At 49.1% G+C, this 24,606-nt stretch overlaps 2 protein-coding genes across 8 annotated transcripts in view; one reads left to right on the top strand and one right to left on the bottom strand.

Annotated features, from left to right (window-relative positions):
• The first annotated feature begins 290 nt into the window (after positions 1–290).
• Positions 291–17,141, top strand: PMEL (premelanosome protein). Of its 2 annotated transcripts, none has more exons than XM_035103937.3 (12): positions 291–465; positions 6,156–6,290; positions 6,388–6,534; positions 7,136–7,276; positions 8,471–8,632; positions 9,762–10,208; positions 11,803–12,243; positions 12,945–13,106; positions 13,880–13,973; positions 14,740–14,942; positions 15,295–15,382; positions 16,789–17,141. In XM_035103937.3, the coding sequence occupies exons 1-12, from the start codon at positions 399–401 to the stop codon at positions 16,946–16,948; spliced, it is 2,247 nt and encodes a 748-aa protein (XP_034959828.3). In that variant the 5' UTR covers positions 291–398; the 3' UTR covers positions 16,949–17,141. The 2 variants fall into 2 exon arrangements, with proteins under 2 accessions (XP_034959828.3, XP_034959827.3); XM_035103936.3 differs by having other exon boundaries at positions 292–465; positions 15,292–15,382.
• Positions 17,142–18,744: 1,603 nt separating this feature from the next.
• Positions 18,745–24,606, bottom strand: part of DGKA (diacylglycerol kinase alpha) — a 55,368-nt gene continuing 49,506 nt past the window's right edge. For all 6 annotated transcript variants that reach the window (XM_035103931.3, XM_088662953.1, XM_088662954.1 and 3 more), the window contains 5 exons: positions 24,033–24,123; positions 23,144–23,342; positions 21,995–22,115; positions 20,172–20,232; positions 18,745–19,422 (listed from right to left, as the gene is read on the bottom strand). In XM_035103931.3, the coding sequence (XP_034959822.1) occupies positions 19,324–19,422; positions 20,172–20,232; positions 21,995–22,115; positions 23,144–23,342; positions 24,033–24,123 (571 nt within the window). In that variant the 3' untranslated portion in view covers positions 18,745–19,323. The remainder of the gene's footprint in view (positions 19,423–20,171; positions 20,233–21,994; positions 22,116–23,143; positions 23,343–24,032; positions 24,124–24,606) is intronic.

Raw genomic sequence — 24,606 nt, 5'->3', positions numbered from 1 at the left:
CCCCGGTACCCTTTGATGAAGTTGCATAACTGGCAATTTCACTCTCTCTTGTCTTCTCTCTCTCATTATACTTCCATCCCCCCCCCTCCCCTCCTGAAGGAGCCCTAGTGTTTCAGCCTTGCCCCCCCCCCTCCCCTGAACTTCCAGCAAAGGAATCTCATAAGGGGGGCCCATTGTGTCCACCATCCAAACTTGTGACTTTGGTCACACACATCCCATGGCTCCCCGCTATTAGAAAGGGGAGGGGGGCAGGCGAGGAGAGAAAGTGATGCCCTTCGCGCCCAGAGGAGGGGAGGGTGTATGCAAATGAGCTCCCTTTCTTATATGCCCCCAGCTCTCCACTCCACTCCTTTGCCTCTAGAAGCTGAGGAGGCTACAAAGAACTCGGAAGAGCTAAGATGCCACGGACCTGGTACCTGTGGTTTGCAGTTTGGGCCCTTCTGGCTGTAGCTACGGCTCAACACAGTAAGTACAGTCCAGTTTTTCCTCATATGGTGAATGATAGCCATTTATTTTACTAGCTTCTGCCTGTTTCATCAGTTAGACCGACCTCCATCACACATTAACCATGGAGGGGGTCTCGAGTGCCTGAATTGATTTTGCAGAATCCGTCTGGTTGAATATTGGGTCCCGGAAACTCAAGCGCCCTAACTCTAGCCCAAGTATGTGTCCGTGAGCAAATCTGCGTGGAGGACAGTGCCTGCTCCCACACTCTTATTACAAAGCTACAGAGGCTACATTATTTTCGTCCTGTACAAGCACAAGAAGCAGAGTAGCCACTTTGCTCTAAGCCAGACATCCCCAAACTGCAGCCCTCCAGATGTTTTGGCCTACAACTCCCATGATCCCTAGCTAACAGGACCAGTGGTCGGGGAAGATGGGAATTGTAGTCCAAAACATCTGGAGGGCCGATGTTTGGGGATGCCTGCTCTAAGCTGTTAATTGATGGATTCGTCTTTGTATCCCAACCTGCCTGCCGAGTGATTAACATTTAGAATATCATAACACACGTAAGCAGCATATGAGAGAATATGCAAAGGAAACTATACAGCATAAGGATCAAAGGAGCGTGAAACTCAGTTGTACGTTTCAGCACGTGAATTATACAGCTCTAGATACCTTATTCGTTTTGTTTTGTGTTCTATTTGCTGTCACATCGTAATTTGCCACGAGTAACTACTTTTCCCTGCTCCTCAAATCATTTTTCTTTTGCACCTGCATTGATTTTTTTATGCAAGCACGTATTTTGATTTCCACTGCATTGCAATAAGACTGGGAGAAAAATTAGGCAAAAGATCCCCAGCAAAGGGCATTTGTGGCACTTAAGTAAGCTTGGTTTTAAATGGGCTCCGAACACAAAATAAAAGTCTACATGCCAAATTCCTTCTTACAGCATTCAAATGTGATGCAAACAGTGCAAGAGGGACTCATGTGTGCTTTGTAATGCCACATATGCCAATGCATTTGTGCGTGTCTCCGTTATTTTACTTCCGTGCAAGGTTCTCGGAAGCAACAAAAGCCTAAAAGTCTTTTGCACGTTTTTTTTTAAAAAATTGGAATTCTCAGATTGGGAAGTCTCTGAGAGAAGCCTGTTCAAAAGCCAATTTCCACTGAGTCAGAGCTGTGGGTCCTTTTACAGAAAGCATTTCAACGCCCACAAATGTTTATCGAAAGGTCAGGTGTTTATTTGAGCGACTGAACCTCTCGCCCTCTGAAATAAACCATTTATTTATTCTGGACACCCCACATTTAAAGCGTATTCAGCACCCCTTTAAAGCACATGGTGTCCCTGCAAAGAACCCTGGGAACAGTCATGTGCTAAGGGTGCTAGGAATTGTAGCTCTGTGCAGGTGGAACTACAGTTCCCAGGATCCCTTGGGGCAGGGAAGTCATGTATATTGGATGTGCTTTAAATGTATGCCATGGGTCTGCCCCAGGAACAACTAATTTTACCTCCAAGATCAAGACAACTTTCTGGAGCTGGAGGTCAAACTAGAAGCAACAACTTTCATGCAAGTGGCAGCTGCACAATTATTATTTTTAAAGGGTATTATTTTAAAGGGCATGTGTGATCCAAATCTGGGCTCTAGCAGGCAGCTCTAACCTGGAATACAGAATTAATTCTCAGGGTAACCATGGTAGAAAAGAATGCAGACCTGAAAAGAAAAGCCATTTGAAATTGTGTGGCTCTAGTTTTGAATGTTAGCTCATTTGTGGCATAATCGGGTGGCACGTGAGAATTATCCCTTCTCTGGGGGGATATTTTGGCCCCTGCCAATCGCAATGTGTGGAGAGAAAAAATAGTGATACCACTCTGCCTTATGAAATGGCATTAATTGTATCCATTGACTTAATGGGTTACAGCAGAGGCAGGAATCACACACACACACACACACACACACACACACACACACACACACACACAGAGCCATAAAGCCAAACCTCGTGGTGATCTGGATTTGTGCCGGGGAGGTCCAGACCCACCCCGCGCCCCTCTAATCCTCTTGTGGTGCTGCTGGCTGTCTGGGATGTGGAATGTGTATTTGTGCTCAATACACAGAGAAGACTTAACGTTGGAGACTGCTGGAAGTCAGATCACATTAGGAGCTGGTCTAATTGCATTAAGGAGGGAGAACACTTTGTAGGTGAAATTCGGCCGGCTTGAAACTCCCGACCACTGCGCATGGCCGTACATTCTTCAGCCAGATTAAAGATCTCAAAAGTTGTTCTCTCACCGCTCCCGCCCCCAATTTTTGCAACACAGTGCGTAGCGCTGGTGCAAAAATTGCAATCTCTGGTCAGTTTAGCACCACCCGTTTGGCCGTGTGTGATAAAATCAGTGCCATCCGCATCAGATCGGTTATGCGCAGGCTGTGCGCATGTGCAGTTGAGCCACAGGATGCAGATTATGCACCAGCGCAACCGCTTATGTCATGCTAATCCTAGGCTGTTGTACCTGTCCTTGCTTGTTTTCCTGCTTGTTTTTACAGCAACAGAAAGTGCGAACAGACACAACCCTGTGGATTAAGTCTCCCTCTCCCCGCAGTGGTCCCTAACACCATTTTGGTCTGTCCCAGGCCTAATCTCCAGCATCACTTTCTAAAGTGAGAGCTGATGTTGCAGGAGATAGGTAGTTTGCTCCAGAATGCTTTGTTGGAAGTCTCAGAAGAAAAGTTGTTGGGAATGCCCAAATTGGCCTTAATTGTTACACCCCAGCCTCCAGCAATGAAGGAGAGATGTCTTTATTGTTACACACTGGCAGGAAATAATACAGCATCGTAAGACAGCAGGGGCTGCCATAACCACTGACAACTGGGTGAAGGAATAGATAGACCATAAGCCTAAGCCAAGAATCGGGGCAGCCTGGCATCCACCGGATGTGGCTCCGATAAGGAGGAGAGAGAGGTCATCCCATTCAAAAGCCCTGGCTTCATGCCCCAACATCTTCAGGTAGGAATCAGGAAGACTCCTGCACGAAGCTCAGGAAAGCAGCTGCCAACCAGTGTAGTTAGCATGGAGCCTAGATGGCCCAGGAGGCTGATCTGCTCATTGGACAGCTTGATATATTTCTAGGCTGTACTTGAACGAGGGTGTTTTTTTTTTTTGACAGCAAGTTATTCTATCCAATTCCTTCTCTCCACCTGGAGACTGGGAACGAAAGTTTCAACAAGGGAAGAGAGACTGAGCAGGCTGTGTAACTTAAGAGCAAAACCCAAGGCCATCAGGAATCCAACCACTATTTTCTAACTTAAGATCCTGGGAACCATCATTTGTTAATGGCGCTGGGAATTTTAGCTCTCCGGTGGGTAAGCTACGGTTCCCAGGATCCCCGGGGAAGTCACGTGCTTTAGATGCGAGATGCACCACCCTCCTCTCTGATCGCATTTGCATCCATGTTCTGGTCTCCAGTTGTGTTTCAAGGAGTGAATTCTCCTTCCAGCTCGCCGCCCTTTGCAGCCTCTCTCCCCCTCCATTTTTTTTTCATGGCAAGGAGCCCAGGACTTTACTCCTCTGCCGCGGGTGCAGGCAGCATGTGATGGCTCAGCCCTGCACAGTGCCGTGGGGCTCCCATCACATGGGGCCTGGCAGGCTGTGGCCAAGCTCTTTCATGTGACTCTCAGCTGAGGGAAGGGCTCTGTAGCTGAATGATGGGCCGAGTCTGGATCGGCAACCTCCTGCACCGGAAGCTCACACATAAAACAAAGCAGGCGAAAAGTGGGTTGCTTGCATAAGGTGGGGGTGGGTGGGTTGTCATTTGCTCCCAGCGTCTGGCAGAAAGTAAAGATGAATGTCCATTTAGATTTGGGAAGGGGTGGCAAGCTGTGTTGTCCAGATGCAATAGCAGCTGTATATATCACAGAGCGGCCACAGTGAGAAATGCCACCCTTTTTCTTTTTTTAAATATTGAACTGAATTTTAGCAAATCAACTTCAACTTTAATACGAATTTCCCTTAACAGTTTGACGTCCCACCGTTACCCTCCGTGAAGTTTTGGTTCTCACCCCTTTCCCCTGCTGCATTATGTAACATACTTATTTATATTTCGTACTTATTTCATCCATTGCAATGGTTGTCGTTTCCCTTCCACTGCTTAGATTTCGAATCCTGCTCGGTCACGACTTCCTTGGACTGTAATACTTCCTCGGATAGTCCAAAACGGGTCTCCACTCTTCCATAAAAAGTTCATCGTTTTGATCTCGCTGTCGATTTTACCGTTTCCGTGTAGTCCTTTAGCTTTAAGATCCATTCTGTTGGAACTTCTCCTTCCTTCCATTTCTGTGCAAATAGGATTCTGGCTGTTGTTGTTGCTGCACACATAAATAATTCAATCATCTTCTTTCGGACATCCATTCCTATTATCCCTAAAAGAAAAGCTAGTTTTTTGGGGGGAGAAGCCAATTTTATCATTTTCTTCATTTCGTTACGTACCATTTCACACACACACCATAGCTTTTGCACATGTCCATCCTATATGGGGAAAAAACCCCTTCAGTATGTTTATGTTTCCAACATTTGCCTGACAGTCTTTATACATCTTAGCCAATTTATTTGGCCTTAAGGACCACCTGTGTATCATTTAGCCAGCACAGTTCCTTTTTCTGTGCAGCTGTAGTATTATTTTGTCGCCAATATTCCCTCTAATTCCAGCGTTCAGAGGTGAGTGCCAGTTCTCATGGCACCAAAACTGCGGCATCTATCCACAAGAGAGAAGTATCCAGAGGCTTGAGGGAAAAAATAATTAATAAAAATTGCCTCTGGAGGGGAGGGAATCTTGCTCAGTGACTCTGAGCAAGAATGAAGATCGGGTGTAGCATTCATTGGGACGCATTGTTGCCACCTACCTAAACGTTGGTGAACACCTCATTCTGTGGAACTCAAGCATTTACATCTATTTTGCAAGTACTTTTGAATTGATCTATCTCCATATGGATACCCTATATGAACTATGACTTATGAACTACTACTTAGGACTGTGGACATTTCATTTATGTTGGACTAAGTCCTTTTCTGATACTTTGCAACACGTGGTTGTGCTATTTATGTTATTTCCCATTGTCTTTATAAATTCTTGAATGACTTGTTACAGCAGCCGGCTACGCCTGTTTATATAATTGGCAATTGTGCTCGTACAGTGGTGCCTCACTTAACGAATGCCCTGCTTAACGAAATTTCCGCTTAACGAAAGGATTTTTTGAGCGGAGGTTGCCTCGCTAGATGAATCCGTTTTACGAAAAATTTGTCTAGCGAATCACGGTTTCCCATAGGAATGCATTGAAATTCAATTAATGCGTTACTATGGGCAAAAAAAAAATTCAATACATTCCTATGGGATTTGCTAGACGAATTTTTCTTTTCGTTATAAGAAAGACCCATGGAACGAATTAAATTCGTCTAGCGAGGCACCACTGTAACTGAGGTTATTTGTGTATGTTTGCATATGATTCTGTTGTTGGCAATTACTGCTGCTGATGCGCATCCCTCTACAAACATTTAAGCTTTAACTGAGTTGCTACGGAATGTAAATTTCACATTCCATTGCCATTTAACTCCAACCCTTTGCAGGCTTTCCAAGAGCGCCCCTCTTCATTAAGTGACGTCTTGGACACCACCTGCCAGAAAATAACTTGACATCCCTACTCTTCTCTTGCTTTTAGGGACCGGGGGCAGGAACAGGAGCAACAGGTGGGGACAAAACTGGAGCCAGAAGCACGCTTCCTACAAGACTTGGAACTCCCAACTTTACCCGCAGTGGAGGCCGGGAGACGCCAGGCACAGAAACTGCTGGAGAGGTGAGAGAGAAACCCTACGGGTTGAGACTTCTTCTGGGCCTCAACCCCAAGAGTTCTGAGGCACGTTGACCCCTTTCTTTTCCCTTCCCCTATCCAGGAGGCGATGTGACGTTTGACATCAGCAACGATGCTCCAACTATAACAGGTGCCAAAGCCACGTTCAGCATTGCCCTGCGCTTCCCTGGCAACCAGACGGTTCTACCAGATGGAAGCATAGTGTGGAACCAGAACTGCACCATAAATGGTGAGCTGAAGTCTCATCTTTCCTATCACGAGTGCCCGGGCCCGTGGGTGCCATAATAATAATACATAATAATAATAATAATACGTAATAATAATAATAATAATAATAATAATAATAATAATAATAAATTTATTATTTCTACCCCGTCCATCTGGCTGGGTTTCTCCAGCTACTCTGGGCGGCTCCCAACAGAACATAAAAAACAGAATAAAACTTCAAACATTGAAAACTCCCCAAAACAGGGCTGCCTTCAGATGTCTTCTAAAAGTCGGATACTGTAGTTGTTTATTTCCTTGACATCTGATGGGAGGGCGTTCCACAGGGCAGGTGCCACTACCGAGAAGGCCCTCTGCCTGGTTCCCTGTAACCTCACTTCTCGCAGCGAGGGAACCGCCAGAAGGCCCTCGGAGCTGGACCTCAGTGTCCGGGCTGAACGATGGGGGTGGAGACGCTCCTTCAGGTATACTGGAACGAGGCAGTGTGCATGGCCCTGGCACCAAAATTTGTGGGTGCCCAGTCCGTTCATGGGGAATTTTGTGGGTGCTCCTGCACCCAGGGCCCCAAGGTGTTGGCACTTACGTTTCCTATCCTTGCCTTGCAGGTACCCGTGTGATGCAAGGAGAACCTGTTTTCCCCAATCAGGAGACTGACAACTCGGACTGCTTCTTCCCTGATGGGCAGCCCTTCTCCCAGAGCGACCGCCGCAAGCGTGGCAAGTTCGTCTACGTCTGGCAGGCGTGGGGTAAGCGTCTGCTTCCTGGCTGATAAGGGACAGCTCCCCCCCCCACAGAAGTCCCGGGGCCATCTCTTAGCGCAGGGATAGCCAACATGGTGCCCTCCAGACCTTGCTGGAACTACAGCTCCCATCACCTCTGACCGCTGGCCACACAGGCTGGGGCTGATAGGAATCGGGCCCCATTAAAGCACGATAAAGGTAAAGGTAAAGGGGCCCCTGACCATCAGGTCCAGCCGTGTCCGACTGGGGTTGTGGCGCTCACCTCGCTCTATAGGCCGAGGGAGCCGGCGTTTGTCCGCAGACAGCTTCCGGGTCATGTGGCCAGCATGACTAAGCAACTTCTGGCGAACTAGAGCAGCGCACGGAAACGCCGTTTACCTTCCTGCCAGAGCGGTCCCTATTTATCTACTTGCACTTTGATGTGCTTTCGAACTGCTAGGTGGGCAGGAGCTGGGACCAAGCAACGGGAGCTCACCCCGTTGCAGGGATTTGAACCGCCGACCTTCTGATCCGCAAGCCCTAGACTCTGTGGTTTAACCCACAGCACCTGCTCAAAGCACGATAATACCACTTTAAACAGCTTCCCCCCCAAAGAATTCTGGGAAGTGTACTTTGTTAAGGGCGCTAGGTGACCCACTGAGCTATGGCCCCTCTTTCAGTGCAAGTTGGAGATTGTTTTGATATGTGACTGTCTGGGTCATCTGAACTTAAAATACTGCAGGGTTCATTGCATTTCAAACTGCGCCAGGACAAATTTCTTCATTGCAGCTGCCTCCCTTGTGGGGTCGTCGCATCCTGCACCCCTTTGCCCATTATAATCGTGTTCCTTTTCCCCTGCCTATAGGAAGGCTAACAAACAGAAGGCTGGAGAGCCTCTTTCTGTTCTTCCCTTGGGAGATTTGCGTATATGGACAGATTTCCCCACTTTTCTGGTTGTATACTGCTTAGACTTCATTGTACAGCTCGATGATTAAGCCCCTTTGTGAGAAGAAACGCTAATTGCACCGGAATAGCGTTGACTCGCGAGTTGATTTTGCTTCTACCAAATACACGAGTGACCATAAAGGAAAAGACTACTTCTGCAATTTATTTGTTTTCTTGTTTATACTCCTTTTTGTGAAGCGGTTGCCCTCGGTGATATTTTTGTGTGTGACTTTGCATTTTGCTGGTATATCACTACCCTGGTGTTGTTGGTTGCAGGGCGGTATTGGCAGGTGGTAGATGGCCCCTCGTCCCTGCTGACTGTTGAGACAGGCGATGTACCCCTGGGCTCCTACACCATGGAAGTGGAAGTCTATCACTACCGGGGACGTGAGAAATTCATCCCTATCGGTAGCACCTCTTCAGAGTTCAGCATCACCGGTAGGTCTACGCGGGTGGGCCCTTTTGTTGTGGGTGCGGAAGCAGTGTTTGAATCATGGAGGCAGCAGGAAAGGAAGGGGCCCTTAATGCAGTTCACAAGCTCAACCCCTGGACTCCCCCAAATCTTAACCTCCCAGCAGGAGAGATAACGGTTAAAAGAAAAAGGAGAGAGATCTGTGTTTTTTCCAGGTAGAGCGTTGCCCCAGAGGTATCGAAGGGAAATCATTTTAAAATGGATTAATGATGATTATGGATCAGGCATAGGCAATGGTCTGCACTCCAGATGTTTTGGACTACAATTCCCATCATCCCTGACCACTGGTCCAGTTAGCTAGGGATCATGGGAGTTGTAGTCCAAAACACCTGGAGGGCCGAAGGTTGCCTATGCCTGTTATAGATAGATAAAAGAGGATTTGCTGTACTCAAATATTTTGTGGATAGGTTGTAACAAGGTACAAGAATCATAGCAGAAATTTGAACTTGTAGAGTTCCATGTGTGGGGAGAACAGATCAGTGAATTTCGAAATGAAAGGTGGGTAAGATACTTGGAGCAGCAAGAGAGGGAGGTAAAAGAAGAAATATCGGGGGTGGGGCCTGGGAAATCAGCTTTTAAATTGGTATTGAATTTGTATTAATTTGGTGGCGATTTGTTAAAATTAATTTTAAAAAAATTGGCAAATCTTACAAACCCATCCCTACAAACCCATCAAAAACAGTAGCTAATGGATGCATCACAAAAACTAGGAGGGCTGAGTTGCTCATGTGATGGAAACACTGGCTGTAGGGCAGGTGGATAGCTCAGGAGCCACTGAGGAGCAGCAGGAGAGGCAGGGTAAGAAGAAGAGTTTGGATTTGATCACTACCCGAAGGAGTCTCAAAGCGGCTAACAATCTCCTTTCCCCTCCTCCCCCACAACAGACACCCTGTGAGGTGGGTGGGGCTGAGAGACTTCAAAGAAGTGTGACTAACCCAAGGTCACCCAGCAGCTGCATGTGGAGGAGCAGAGTCTGCTGCTCTTAACCACTACACCACACTGTAGGGCAGGGGGAGGACGGTGTTAGTTCTCCATCTGCTGCCCTCTCTTGGCTTACTTCCATGCCCGTAGCTGACTCTCTGCTCTGCTTCGCAGACCAGATCCCATTCAACGTGGACATCGCACAAGTGCTGGATGTCGACGGGACTGACGGGCGCTTTGTGCGCAACCGGGCCATTGCATTTGGCGTGCGCCTCCACGACCCCAGCCAATACCTGCGCGACGCCGACATCTCCTACTCCTGGGATTTCGGCGACCAGAGCGGGACTCTGATATCCCGGGCTGCCATGGTCACCCACACCTACCTTGCCGCCGGCACCTTCAGCCCTCGCGTCATCCTCCAGGCCGCCATCCCCTTGGCCGATTGCGGAAGCAGCACCACGAAGGAGCCGTCCGTCGCCCCCACGGAGGAGCCGTCCGTCGCCCCCACGGCGGACCCGAGCGGCACCACAGCTCTGAGTGGCACCACGGCCCAAGGCACCGCGGCCTTGCCCACTGTCAGCAGCATAACTGGGTCAGGATCCGCAGGCGTCCCAACCTCAGGTAAGTAACTAACTATAGTAATAATAATTTATTACCTATACCATGTCCATCTGGCCGAGCCTCCCCAGCCACTCTGGGCAGTTCTCAACAGAATATTAAAAACACAATAAAACTTCGAACATTAAAAACTTCCCTTAACAGGGCTGCTTTAAGATGTCTTCTAAAAGTCAGATAGTTGTTTATTTCCTTGACATTTGATGGGAGGGCGCCACCACCGAGAAGGCCCTCTGCCTGGTTCCCTGTAGCCTCACTTCTCACAGTGAGGGAACCGCCAGAAGGCCCTCAGAGCTGGACCTCAGTGTCCGGGCTGAACGATGGGGGTGGAGACGCTCCTTCAGCTATACAGGGCTGAGGCCATTTGGGGCTTTAAAGGTCAGCACCAACACTTTGAATTGTGCTTGGAAACGTACTGGGAACCAATGTAAGTCTTTCAAGGACCTGTGTTATATGGTCTCGTAACTCGATTGATTTTGCTTTCAAAGATCTGCAGGTTTTTTTGTGGGTCGGAGAGACTAGTTCTCTACAAGAACGAGAGAGGCACGGCAGTGTATTCAGAGGCTATATAATACAGAGGCTTTCACCCTGTGTTCTGAGGAATGTAGGTTACCAGAGGGTCAGTTAATGATGGAGAGATGAGTTGTCCATCATTATTCATCTTCACAGGTTATGTTCTGGGGCTCATTCTCTGTTCATGCTGGGCAACAGCGAGGCTCAGTAGGCTTAGTAGTCAATGCCTAGATTTGCCCTGAAGGAGGGGAGGTCTACCTTTGGCCCTCCAGATCTTGTCGGACTACGTATCCCATCACCCATGACAGCTGGCCCTGATTGCTGAAGCTTTGGATTCCAACCACCTCTGAAGGACACAGATTCCCCAGTCCTGCACAGCAAATCCTCACCAGGACATTGCATATTCCTGTCTTGAGAGTCAAGGCAGGTCTTCCACCTTCATCACTGCCATGCTGAGTCCACAACTTTCACACTTTGGATTACTTGCCTTACACTAATTCTAGGGCGGTAATGTCTAAATAGTTCACAATATATGAAGAGTATGCCATTCCACAGCAGGAGTCGGGGTGCTTCGAGATAGACCCGTGTATCCATTCTGCCTCTTGAACCCCAGAAACTGCTTCTGGTTTTGCCCCAGGTGTGCAAAAGCTCCCAGACAAAACCAGCCCCAGACCTCAACCTGACAGATGGGCGTTACTCACATCCCAGATTTTCACAATTTCCAAACCTGTTGCATGTACTTACTTGATTTTCGATTGGACAAGTTGGGGAACTAGAAAAGGCATGAGACATCCCAGATGCTCAGAACAGCTGGCCTGCCCATTATCTTCCATCAATGGCCAGCGTAGACCAAGGCTAAAGGGATGTTCTTTGCACAAGAGAACAGCAAGGTTTACAATTCCTTGATCTGGCATATTTTCTGAGCTATTGCTTAGATGGTCACATAAAAGTGTAGTTAAACCTGTTGCTGACCCATGTGGTCTTGGTTTGAACCAGCTACTGAAAGAAGTTTGCCTACACTCTTGCAAAATTGCATGCTTAGACCATTTTCTGTATTACGTCTCATTCTCTCTCTCTGCATGTGTAGCCCCAGCCTCCGGGACAACTCAGCAGCAACCCGAGACTAGTTCTTTGGCCACTGCAGCTACTGCAGGCACTGCCACAGTAGTCAGTGCTGTGCCCGAAGGGGCAGATTTAGCCGTAGCGTCCGTGGAGCCTGTGAACGATGCCTCCGTCGCCCCAGCTGAAGACGCTACAGGCGTTGCGGACCCTGCAACTGTTGCCACAGCAGCAGCAGCAGCAGCATCCCTCCCAGCCACCACGGCTTCTGCATCTGTGTCCACCACGGTGGCTGCATCTCTGCCAGGCACTGTGGTGCCCGATTCTCCCTCTGCAGCGGTGCCCGAAGATGACGAGGGCACTTTGGCACCCGCGGTTTTGTCTCCAGCGGCATCTACAGCTGAGCTTCCTGGGGCATCGACAACACTCTCTAGTGTGGCCAACACCCCACTCCCTCCATCAGCGGCAGGTAGGTCTAGCAGGAGATTCCTTGCCTTGCTTGAGATCCAGCATGGGGCCCTGAAACATCCAGCCATGCTTATTCACCATGGCTGTCTTTACCCTTTCCCTCGAACGGAGGATAGCTTGCCATGTTGACCTTGCTGAAGGCAGTGGGAATCCCAATCGGGGCTCAGGGATGGGAGATGGGCAGCGAAGGCAGCAATTTCAGGTCATCCGCATGAAGGTGCGTGATGGTCAAGTCCAGCCTTTCTGTTGAAGATGTGGATACAGGGGCATCTGCAAAACTTCCCCCAACTGATTCAGCTCCTTGCAGAGTTGTGATTTCGGACTGAGCATTAGAGAGGGTGGCACTCCTCTCCCTGTGGACGCCTCACCTGCCATTCTCATCAGCTCTCGTGTTCCTGTTGCTTATCCTACGCCCAGCTTCCCTTGCAGATTGCCCTCCTTGAACCCGCTCGTCCGTCTTACCCAGCACAACCTACCAACTTCCTTGCAGCCTTCTCAGATCCTCTCAATAGAGAGGAAGAACCACTTGGTGTCTTTTAAGACCACAAACCCAGCTTGCTCAGCCACTGCCTGTGGCTATTATCCTTCTGCAATCCCTGCTTTTGAGATGCATGCAGCACGAGGCTTTGCGGGGTGGGGTGGGGAGAAGATGGGGGAAGGAAAGGAGGCATTATTGTTCCTTTGGCCATGTTCCCCCAACAGATGCCGCTGAAGATGCAGCAACCATCGACCTGACTGTGTCCATCGTCCCAGACACTGGAACGGTGGCGACTGAAGTGGTCCAGGTCTTGGTGAAACGCCAGGCACCTGCTGGCTGCCTCCTCTACCGCTATGGGACCTTCGAAACTAACCTGGACATTGTCCGTGAGTCCTGGGGATGGTGTGTGTGTGTGTGTGTGTGTGTGTGTGTGTGTGTGTGAGAGAGAGAGAGAGAGAGAGAGAGAGAGAGAGAGAGAGAGAGAGAGAGAGAGAAAGAGAGAGAGGTGCGCAAGAATGACTACTAAACTCTGCTGCTCACGTTGGTAGGCAATATTAAGGGTGCTCAGTGGAGTCTAAAACAGGAATGAGAAACCTCTACCCTTCCAGATATTGTTGAAATACAGCTCTCATAATCTGTGGCCATTGACCCTGCAGATGGGAGTTGTGATACCAAAAATACTTGGATTTCTCACCCCTAATGTAAACGAAGAGGCTTCTAGTTTCCAAATTAAGACCAATCTGCAAGTACCAAGACCTTCAGCCTCACAGCCGCCAAAGGAATGGGACAGAGCATTGTGCTCACCAGAAGAGGATGGAGGGTGATCCAAGTGGCAATCTTTCTGGTTAGATGCAAGAATGAAGATGTGATGCTGGGTGTAAATAATTTCCATTCTGGCTCTAAAAACTAATCATCTCAAAATGTACCCACTCTGCTGGTAGGCAGATACATCTCCCCTGTGCAGCCTCTCTTTGGTGCCTCTCTTTTTGGGCGTCCCAAGTTTCAAACTCACCTTCAAAAGACCTGCCAAACTTCCCGTGTTGATTCTCAGCAGACAGAGTTGGGGGTGGGGGGGGGGACCCCAGTCAGAACTAGGGAATGAAAGGAGGGCGAGAGGGAGAACAAGAAAGAGGCACATCCTTGTTCTCCTTTATTGCAGAGGGCATCGAAGGTGTTGAAATTGTGGAGGTGGTGCCATTGGTGTCAGCTGTTGCTGAGAACACGGTAGATCTCACAGTGACGTGCCAAGGAAGGTAGGTTGCATAAGTAGGAGTAGCCTCTTTTGGTGTGGCTCCAAGGTCTTCCATTTTCCCGTTAAAAATTATGGACTGAAGCACTGGGCAAGTAGAGTTGGGCTGTTTCAAGATAGGTGGGTTTTTTTTGGGGGGGGCAGTTATTCTGCAAAATGTCATTGATGCAATAATAGTGCATGAACGGCGGACAGTCCCACAGACCATTTCACTTTATTAGTTATTTGGTGATGCTTCCCCAATGATATTGCAAAGAGCCACGTGGAGGGACGGTCCTGCGCTATGGCAGAGGAAAAGCGTAAGGAAAATGCCAGAGCATTTGTGGAATGAAGTATTATAGCATATCAGCAGGACTTTAAGGGGCATGGACCACTTGGAAGCAAAGCAGCATGTCTAACCCCCCAGGTTTTTATAGTGTTGATAGCAGGAGCATGTAAAACTACCCCAATACCGTCACATGCATGCATCATTGTGAGTGCGGAATTGAAATGGCATCGGGAGGGAGCCCTGGACCAGTGGAGGAGAATGAAAGGAAGTTAGGAACAGGGCCAAAGGAGCTCTGAGCAGCATGTGCATGTACTGTTCGTGTGTGTGACATGTTGGAACACACTTGACAGTCCCTTGGGAAGCTAGGAGAGGGAGGGTAGCCACAGTGAAGCTGCATCGATACTAAAAAGGGAAAGCAGGGACCCGGAGAATGCTGTGGTCATGGGAGGGAGAGAGGACTGGCTCCCAACACCTGAACGAAATAGCCTTGTCCTGCTTGCAGCCTCCCTGAGCAAGTCTGCACAACCATCTCGGACCCCGATTGCTTGACAGCCCAGGAGACTGTGTGCATCCCGGCCCAGCCCAGCCCCGACTGCCAGCTGGTTCTGCGCCAGGCCTTCAACCAATCTGGCATCTACTGTGTCAACATCTCCCTGGCTGATGCCAACAGCCTGGCTGTGGCCAGCACCCAAGTCAGCATTCAGGGTAAGGACCAAACCTCGGGGAGGCAAAGAGCTCTCTCTGCTCCTAATGCTTAGAAGGACTTCTTTGGGTTTGAAGGGAAGACAACTCTCCCATCAGTTTCTCCCTGTAGTATCAGTGATGGTGTGCCTATTCTTGCTCTCGGCACCCTGGAACACCAAGGATGGGCCAGGGGGAGGAGGGTGGCCTCTCTGTGTTTATTGCTCTTTGATGGCATGCATTATCAGAGCAGCTGTAGAGATGCCTTCTGAGACTAGCCGGAGGGTTGACCCATGTTCCCCAAGGAAAGATGCTGCGCTCCTCTCTTTCTCTCGCTGAATGGGCAAACATTAATTTCTCTTATCTTCTCCAGCAGCAAGAACTTCAGGCTCAGCCCAAATTGCACTAGTTGTTGGAGTGGTGCTGGTCGCTGCTGCCTTAGGGGCTGTTGCCTATACCTACAGGTGAGCCTTTGTTGAGCCACATGGGAGCCTACCGGTATAGTCAGTTGAGGAACAAGGAAGTGTGTCGGTCCAGAAGCTAGTGGAACGTTGTAGTGTTGATTAAAGCCTCTCCGCCAAGATCAGAGGCATTTTGCCAAGTCCTGCCCTAATAATCACATCCTTCTCTAGCTGCGAAGGATCCGGAGGCCTGTAAATCTGGCGGCCCCCTAACAGCAATCAAATCCTTCCTGCAGGGGGGTAGCCAAGGCGGTGCCCTTCAGATGTTCTTGCACTCCACCCAGCATCCTCAGCTAGTTAGGGGCAATGGGAATTGTAGTCCAGCAGCATATGGAAGCCACCATATTGGCTGCCTCTGCCTTACGGCATTTGGGTGGGACCTAGCACAGGAAGGTGGCTGGTCTCTTGAACATTTACAGCTGACTTATATTGATCTAGCCCACGAGTCCACCTAGGCCAGAATTTCCCAAACTTGGGTCTCCAGCTGTTTTTGGACTACAACTCCCATCATCCCTAGCTAGCAGGACCAGTGGTCAGGGATGATGAGAATTGTAGTCCAATCTAGGCCAACAGTGATGGCCAGTAGCCCTTCAAGATTGCAGGCAGAAGATTTCCCCAGCCCTGCTTCCTGTGCTTTTGACGCAGGGGTGGGGGGGATCTGTGACGTTCCAGATTGCTGCTGGACTATGACTCGTGTCACCTCTGACCACTGACCATGCTTGATGGAGGCTGATAGGAGTTGGAGCCCAACATGGCCCATTCCTGCTCCTCTAACTGGAAGTGCCAGAGCCTCCATGCAACACATGGGCTCTTCCAGGGACACGACTTCTTCCACCTCATATTTGGGGAAACTACAGCACAAAGGTGAGGCGAGCTGACCAAAGCCAGCCAGAGTAGCCCTGGTGGGTTGTAGAACCTGCAAACCTTTCTGGTCTAGCAAATAGCAAAGCAGTTGGGCATGCCAGTGGAATGGGAAAGCTCCCCAAGGTGAACTTTCATTGCATTCAAAGCTTGTGGGCAGGTAGTCAGTCTACTCTCCAAGGCTTCAACTAAGTCAGTTTTCTTCTTCCCTTTGCACGCAAACCATTTCTACCTTACCACAGTTCACCTGTCATTGCTCCCCGCAGTACTTCGTCTTCCATCTCCTCCATCCTTGACAATCCATCCCAACCTCAAACTAACCACTCTCAATGGCCAACTTAGTAGCATTGAGCTCTCTGTTGCCCAAAGTCTTCTGAGAAGAGACATAGATGGCATGTAGATCAAGCCTATGTGGCCAAAATCCACCTACTGTGCTGAACGAAGGAGCCTTAAAAGCCTTATTATTTCTGTTCGAAACACTGAACGAACCAAGCTAGAAAACTGTGGCTCACTAAATATTTTACTGTCACCGTTTTCTTCCACTGCAGGCATGTGAAATACACGCCCCTCCGTGCTGCGACATCAGCCAGGACCTCTCCCAGCAGCTGGTTACCTGACCGCACCACTGTACGCCTCTTCCTACGCCAGGCTTTTGGGCAGGGGGCCAGTGGGGAAAGCAGCCCACTGCTGAGTGGCAATGTGATCTAAAGATGGAGACGAAGGCCAAGGAAGCCAACTGAAGCCTTGCTAACTACTGAACCAGATGCCTCGTGGAGCCAGCCCTGCGAAAGGAGATAGTGTCCTCCTCCTCCTCTGCAGTTCTTCCACCCTAAACTGACCCCGCCCAGCATTCTTGTTCTTTTTTAAAAAATTACCTGCTAAGTAAACACTCAGACTCCTTGATGGTGCCATCTCAGTGCCTGCCTGGGTGGGAGGGAAGACACAAGACCCTGCAGAAGTGCTAAATGGCTTGCTTTCCTAGACCTCTCCACATCCTGATCTGCCCCTCCAGCACCTGCCCCAAGCACCAGCTGCCCCTAATGTCTACCAATATGTCGGTTGTGAAGCCACTCTTGCACACTTAAGTTGAATGAGGTATAGGGCTGGGTGATATATCATCCAAAGCCGGTTTAAAGTCCATATTGTGATATTAGTTACATAATTTTTAATCTGGCAATATATATTGTGAGTCATGATATCTGTGTGTGCTATGCAAAAAACGCAATGTGGAAGAAAACCCATGAAGCCATACATAGCTTCACCCTTATTTCAGACATTGTGATATACCAGTATACTGCAATGTTTAGCTGGTCATATATTGCAATGTTGAAAACCAGATACCGCCCAGCCCTAACTTAATCTCTCTCTCTTACACACACTCACACACACACACACACTCACACACACACACACACACACACACACACACACACACCCTCCCCTGTATGTACACAACAAACTAATGTATCAAAGCAAGATTTAAAATAGCTCTCTTCATTGTGTGCCAGTTCTGTATATGCTGCAAGGAGAGGCTGCAAAAATGACACCTCATTTACTGCCTGAAGTGTTATGGTCCCTCTGCATAGATGGGCTCCTAGTTAACCACGTTCCCTTGCATGATGCTGTACATGTCATGTAACTGGTGAGCAGACCATAGCTGTCACTGGTGCCCACAGGGTACGCTAGAGCGATGGGAAGGAAGAAGCAGCAGCTTGTCAGGGCAGTTAGAAAAGCTGGAGAGTAGGAAGGCCTGGCTCCTGAGGAACAGGTTTTGTAAAGTACAGCTCGCCCAAAGAGAGGTTTCTGCCCTGAAGGAGATAAGAGAGTGAGAACAGGCTGCTGTGGAATGAGCAAGATAGGAAGATCTGCAGCACAGACTTGGGTGAAAGCATGTGACAGAGCAATGCCAGGATGGGGCCCAAGACAAAGAAGGGCTATGGGATCTCATATTTATGGGGGAATCGTTCTGCGGAGTGTGGTGTGGGGCTTCCTGGCTGACAGAAGAGGCAGGGCTTGTTCCTGTTATGTGAAAGAATGGCTGCACATCCATACTTGTCCTCTTCTATCCATTTAAATAATAATAAGAAAAACCCAACGATGGGCTAGTATGTTTGAGAAGTGCTAGCAAACGCCATCTAGTTATTTCACCACTCCAATGAGTCTTAGGAGACACAGAGAAGGAGCAGCAGGTCTTCTTAGAGCCTCATTCCTTGAACAGCCCAGTTTTCCGCCCTTACTTCCCAACAGGTTTTTAAAAGCTACCAATGCACGATCTGGGCTGGTACCATAGAAGCAGTAAGATCGCTTTCAGGTACTTTCACATGTGCGCAAACACACATACTCCCCTCCCCTTCCCAAATCTCAAAAGTAAGCCAAGACATCTCATCTTTTGGGAATTAGCCAACACAGAGCCATTTTTAATTCAGTGGCCCCACAATGTCCTAGGCTTTCATGTCTGCCCATAACCAAAGAAACCAGCTACAACAACAGAACAACCACCACCATCCAAGCCCAACTCTTTATTACTACGCTGAGGCACTTCTGAGAACGCTAAGTGGAGGACTTGGAATGGAGTTGCAATAAATAAAAGGGGGGCGGAGGGGAGGAGCGGGAAAGGCGAGCTGGGGCCGCCACAGTCCTTCAGTAGTAACCTCGAGTGCAAGGGGTAACAACCTACAAGGAACAGAACCGGAAGGGCAAGAGCAGACAATTTGCAGGGCCTTTTGAGTGATCAGTGAAGGAAGATTTGGCACCCACACAATTGGGGTAAGAGGGCACCGGCACCGGCAGGCAGCCCACAAAGGACAACACCCACTAGCAGGGGTATTGCAAGGGCTCTCCCACCCCGGTCCAGGGAATTGGCAACGTCGATCTGTGTGGCAGAAGCAAAGGCGCTGTGGCTGCAGCTGCCCACCCGCTTTGCCGTGTACCAGGCAGCAAGAAACCTTGTTCAATTGTTTGTGTTTGGTGGTGGTAATAGAGAGCAGGACTTCCCCCCATGGTGCAAGAGCATTGGGCATCCCGACAACAGGCCTTGAGCTGCATCACCGTGGCTTCTGATAGACCCAGAAGCACTTTTTCTTTTAGGGCTCCTGCGGTCCCTTCTTCAAGCCGAAAAAGCTGGAGGATCGGGGAGGTGGAGCGATGAGCATTGGGGCTTGGTTCTTGTGGGTTATTTTGATCTGGAAACACAGGAAAACAGGGCGTGGCAACACTTAAGAAGGACTCAATGCTTTTCTTTCCTGCGCCTGCAATAGTGCCCCTGCAGTGGTAGAGCAGAGCAATGGCTGTGTCCCTTTTTCAACCCAGCAAAACATAGCTTCCATATCAATGGAAGAAGTACAAAGCATCTCAGGTCCCATAACCCAACGGGCTCCACATCTCAGGAACTAATGTACAGCTTTGGGATTTGCCTTACACTGGAGGGATATGTATCTGTGAGGTGAGAGAAGCAGCTTCCTGACTGGGCAGCTTCAGGAAGGGGTCCTGATTCGGCCCACAAAGCCCTTTCCCCCAAAAGCATGCCCACCTGTGACAGGCATGGGCAGGTAAAGGAACAATTGGGAGCCCTAAAGGGTGCTCGCAAATAGTCCTCGGTGAGTGGGGCTTGTATTCAGCACCTGTTAAATCAGGTGCCAAATGCACACTCCATTGCGATTGGAACTCCTGAGTGCAGCTGATCCCTGCCAAAAGCAAGGGTTGCAATCAGAGCCAACGAGCTGATCCATGCTGACTATAACCCCCAGTGGGACTGGCTAGAGGCATCTTTTTTTGCAGCGCGGCTTGACTTCAATCAGACGGCAAAGGGAAATGCTTCTCCTAACATCATGCTTGTGTCAGGTGACTGACAGGTGAACAGCCTCTTCCACTGGACAAATGTGGTCCATGGGGGTGGGGAATCCAGTTCCCCAGCCCTGTGCTATGTGCTTACCGTGCATGGGGCTTGCATCCAGGGCTCTCCATCAATCTGCATGGGAAGATGCTTGAAGGTTCTGCAAAAGCACACAGAGAGGGAATGGTGAGCAGATGCTAACATGGAAACATGAGGCACAGACTTCTGCAGGTCTGTGTCTTATGATGGCTGCGTCTTATCATGGATTTTCTGCTTCGGCCAGCCTATACTACTAAGCATTTACAAGTGGGCCTTGCAACAATACGTTGCAGTTGGAAGCCCTGTCCTGTCATAAACTCAGAGTTGGAAGGGACCCTGAGGATCATCTAGTCCAGGCTTCTTCAACCTTGACCCTCCAGATGTTTTGAGACTACAATTCCCATCATTCCTGACCACTCATCCTGCTAGCAATAAATAATAAATAATAATAATAATAATAATAATAATAAATTATTTGTACCCTGCCCATCCGGCTGGGTTTCCCCAGCCACTCTGGGTGGCTTCCAACAAAGATTAAAATACATTAAAATGTCACATAGGGCCTAAACAGGGTTGCCTTCAGATGTTTTCTAAATGTCAGGTAGTTGTTTATCTCTTTGACATCTGATGGGAGGGCATTTCACAGAGCGGGTGCCACTGTGGAATGGTATCATGGGAGTTGTAGGCCAAAAACATCTGGAGGGCCGAGGTTGAGAAAGCCTGATCTAGTCCAACACCCTGCAATGCAGGAATATGCAGCTGTCCCATACAGGGATCAAACCTGAAACCTTGGCATTATTGGCACCATGCTCTAACCAACTGAGCTACCCAGGGTTCTTGTTCACTGATATAATCAATCAGTGATGCCCTCTTTCAAAATTCACTCCACTCTATTCCACCACACTCGCTGTTTTCTGATTTCTCCCACTAAGCATGCTCAGTCCTCACCGGCTTGTTCCCCCATCAGGTTTCCCCCCTAAATATTTTGCATACTTCTGCAATCTTAAAAGCTCTCTCCCTTCCGTGTGTGTGTGTGTGTGTGTGTGTGTGTGTGAGAGAGAGAGAGAGAGAGAGAGAGAGAGAGAGAGAGAGAGAGAGAGAGAGAGAGAGAGAGAGAGAGAGAGAGAGAGATATGCCATTTTGGCAGCATAAGCAACAGCACTCACAGCCTAAGCATCGGGAATAAGAAGGAATAAAACAGTTCTTTCCATTCAAAGCATTATCCGAGTAATCGTTACCACAGCCCTTTAAGGGAGTCCAGTGCTATTACAACCATATTGCAGATGTGGGGCTGAGCTTGAGAGATAGTGGTTTGCCTAAGATCACTCTCACACTAAACCATACACTATACCATACCCCATTCACGTGGGGGTTGCATTCTAGGTCACGGTGAAATCAGAGACCTACTGGAAAAAAACAAACGCTCTGCCTTGTCCCCATCCTGCCCTTTTAGTGATGTCTTTATGACATCCAGGTTCGGCGCTGTTCACCTGTGCTTGGTCGCACCTAAAGCAGTAGTTGCTTGTACAGTATAGTGCTGCAGGCTCAGCCTAGGAATGCATCTCGAGTGAAGGGCTTAAATAATTACTGATAGAATTTCATTCTGCGCACAGAAGCGCCGCCATTGTTACTTCACATGCTCCGGAGCAAAGTCCTTGGGCTGAATCCTGGCACTAATTAAGCCGTGGACACCCCTTTTGCTTGTTCTCGCTCACTCTGCTCACTCTTACCAGACCATGTATCTGGTACCCTTTGTGAAGGGCGGGTGGAAGTTGCCCAGCAATCCGGCATCCTCTTTCTTTCCCTTAGGACGTGTGAGGGTCACAATGGCAACTGCAAGAGAAGGAGGAGAAGCCTCGTCGCAGACCAACTGCCTAACTCACCTCAGTGTGATCTCGGAGCACTTGGCCAGGCGTTTGCCCGCGCTCTTCAGTCCCGTGTAAATCTGTCCCATCTCTAAGACGCCTTCCAGGCCCACCACCTCCATCCGCCGGTCACTTAGGTCTAGGTGAGAAATAGCAAGGGGGAGGAGGAGAATAGGAGAATATTGGAGGTTTTGCCCATATCTACTTACAACAACAACAACAACAACAACTTTATCATTTATACCCTGCCCGTCTGGCTGGGTTTCACCCAGCTGCTTTGGGCAGCTTCCAGCACATATAAAAAGCTAAGACATCAAACATTAAACACAGAGTGGCCACCAAGACCACATAACACCAGTCCTGAAAGACCTACATTGACTCCCAGCATGTTTCCAATTACAATTCAAAGTGTTTGTGCTGACCTTTAAAGCCCTAAACGGCCTCGGCCCAGTATACCCGAAGGAGTGTCTCCACCCCCATTATTCAGCCCAGACACTGAGGTTCATCTCCGAGGGCCTTCTGGCAGTTCCCTCACTGTGAGAAGCGAAGTTACAGGGAACCAGGCAGAGGGCCTTCTTGGTAGTGGCGCCTGCCCTGTGGATGTCAAGGAAATAAACAACTATCTGACTTTTAGAAGACATCTGAGGGCAATCCTGTTTAGGGAAGTTTTTAATGTTCAATGTTTTATTAATATTCTGTTGGGAGCCACCCAGAGTGGTGGAGAGGCCCAGCCAGACAGGCAGGGTATAAATAATAAATTGTTGTTGTTGTTGTTGCTGCTGTTGCTGTTGCTGTTGCTGTTGCTGTTGCTGTTGTTGTTGTTACAGGGCAGCCTTCATTTGTCTTCTTAAAGTTGTGTAATTCTTTGCTTCCTTGACACCTGGTGGGAGGGCGTTCCACAGGATGGGCGCCACTACCAAGAAGGCCTTCTGCCTGGTTCCCTGTAACTTTGCTTCTTGCAGTGAAGGAACCGCCAGAAGGCCCTCGGAGCTGCTTTTCCTAGCCAAACCCTCCCTGTGCGATGTTCTCAGGAGTCTGTGGAGTATCATCCCATTCTTCGTTCATGGTCACAACAACCAACATCTGCTCTTGCTTTCCACTTCCACTGCTGCCTAAAGCAGCCCAACCCACCTGAGCCCAGCTGCTGCCCCTTCTTCCTCAGCTCACCTTGTACACAGTTCTTCAGAGTTTCGGCATCACTGATGACCTGGGGCTGTGCGGCTCCCCCTGCTGTGCTTCGTGCCGCTGCCTCCCCCAGCGGTCTCTTGGTCTCACCCCAGAGGTTGGAGCCGCCGTGCATGCTGGGAATGTTGAGGACAGCTACTCCGGAAAGTGCTCCGCTGAGGTCAATAGGCTGCCCACAGCACTTGGGGTGGGGAAAGGAATGTGGGGGGGGGGTTAACATCACCAGGTAATTGACTCTTTCATGTGTGTGTGTGTGTGTGTGTAGTTTATTCTTTGTTATTTGATATAGATGCAGTAATTGCAAAAACATAACAAATGCATATACATTCATATAATTTCTCATATACCGTACGTATATATGTGTCTCGAGAGGCCCATGGAAAGGTGACAGAGGGAGAGGTGTCGGTGCTTATTTTTAAAATGAAAAGTGCTGTGGCTCAAGCCTGCTTGGCAGTCCCCCTTTCCAATGCAGAAGTCATAATGTCAAATGTGTAGCGGGTCCCAAGCCGCTTTTGGCAACTCAGTGACGAGGGAGAGTTACTCTGCACCCACTCTCAGAGACAACATGTTCCTAAGTCCTGGTGTTCACAAGAATACCAAGTATCTCCTAAAGTCTGACTTAAAGTAAGGGTTCATCCACACTCCCCTTTGTTCCATGATTTCTAGACACAAGGCTGAGAGGTTTACCCGGGAAAACTTGCGGCTTACTGCCGAATCATAACAAACGTTCTTTTTTTTTGCAGACTGACGTTTGCTCTGATTCACCAGTAATCTGCAGCAGAGATGGTTGCAGAGGACAGAAAAGGCAACTCTCGTCTTTCACAGTTGCAACACAGCTGTTCGACTCAAGCGCCACAAGGGGGAACCTCACCTCAACAGACAGGCACTCCTTGAGCTTTTTGCATGTGGCAAAGATGGTCTCCGATGTAGCAAACTCAAAATACCAGAGCTTGTTCTTCATCCTGGTTCAGGGGAAAAGGGGGTGCGAAACAAAAAAACGAAAAGCATGTGGCTGGGTTCTGTTTCTACCAGGAAGGCCTCAGCCAAACACATCCACCTGCAGGACTTGCCAGCAGCATCAGATTTAGGGTGGTGCAGGCAGTTCCCCCACACGGGAGCAAAATTGAGACGATCCATAACTGAGAAGATCCATTTGGGGTTGCCAAATTTTGGCCTTACTCAGGGCACCATGTTACCAAAGGTCACCAATGTTGCCAGCCTAGACTGCTCCTCTGAAGAGCATCCTCTTTTACTACCCAACTACTCCATGGCCGAAACCACCTTCTCCATAGAACCAACTGCTTTCTCAGCTACGTGGCAGCCCCTGGCCACCCACAGATGCTTCCCGGGGAGAGACGGAGAAGCACCAACAGTGTGCCAAAGAGGCCAGGGACCAAAAAGCCCCTTCCTCCCCACAGGCAGAGGTTCCTATGCATGAATGAGGA

The sequence above is a fragment of the Zootoca vivipara genome, chromosome 2, assembly GCF_965207765.1.
Source record: "Zootoca vivipara chromosome 2, rZooViv2.hap1.1, whole genome shotgun sequence".
In the NCBI taxonomy this organism is placed as follows: Eukaryota; Metazoa; Chordata; class Lepidosauria; order Squamata; family Lacertidae; genus Zootoca; species Zootoca vivipara.
This window is presented reverse-complemented; position numbering and strand designations above follow the sequence as displayed.

Bases quoted from the DNA above. Each gene is read 5' to 3' on its own strand.
- PMEL (XM_035103936.3), top strand. From the start codon at position 399: ATGCCACGGACCTGGTACCTGTGGTTTGCAGTTTGGGCCCTTCTGGCT. The intron at 466-6,155 runs GTAAGTACAGTC...TCTTGCTTTTAG, and splicing joins TGTAGCTACGGCTCAACACA to GGACCGGGGGCAGGAACAGG. The intron at 13,974-14,739 runs GTAGGTTGCATA...TCCTGCTTGCAG, and splicing joins ACAGTGACGTGCCAAGGAAG to CCTCCCTGAGCAAGTCTGCA.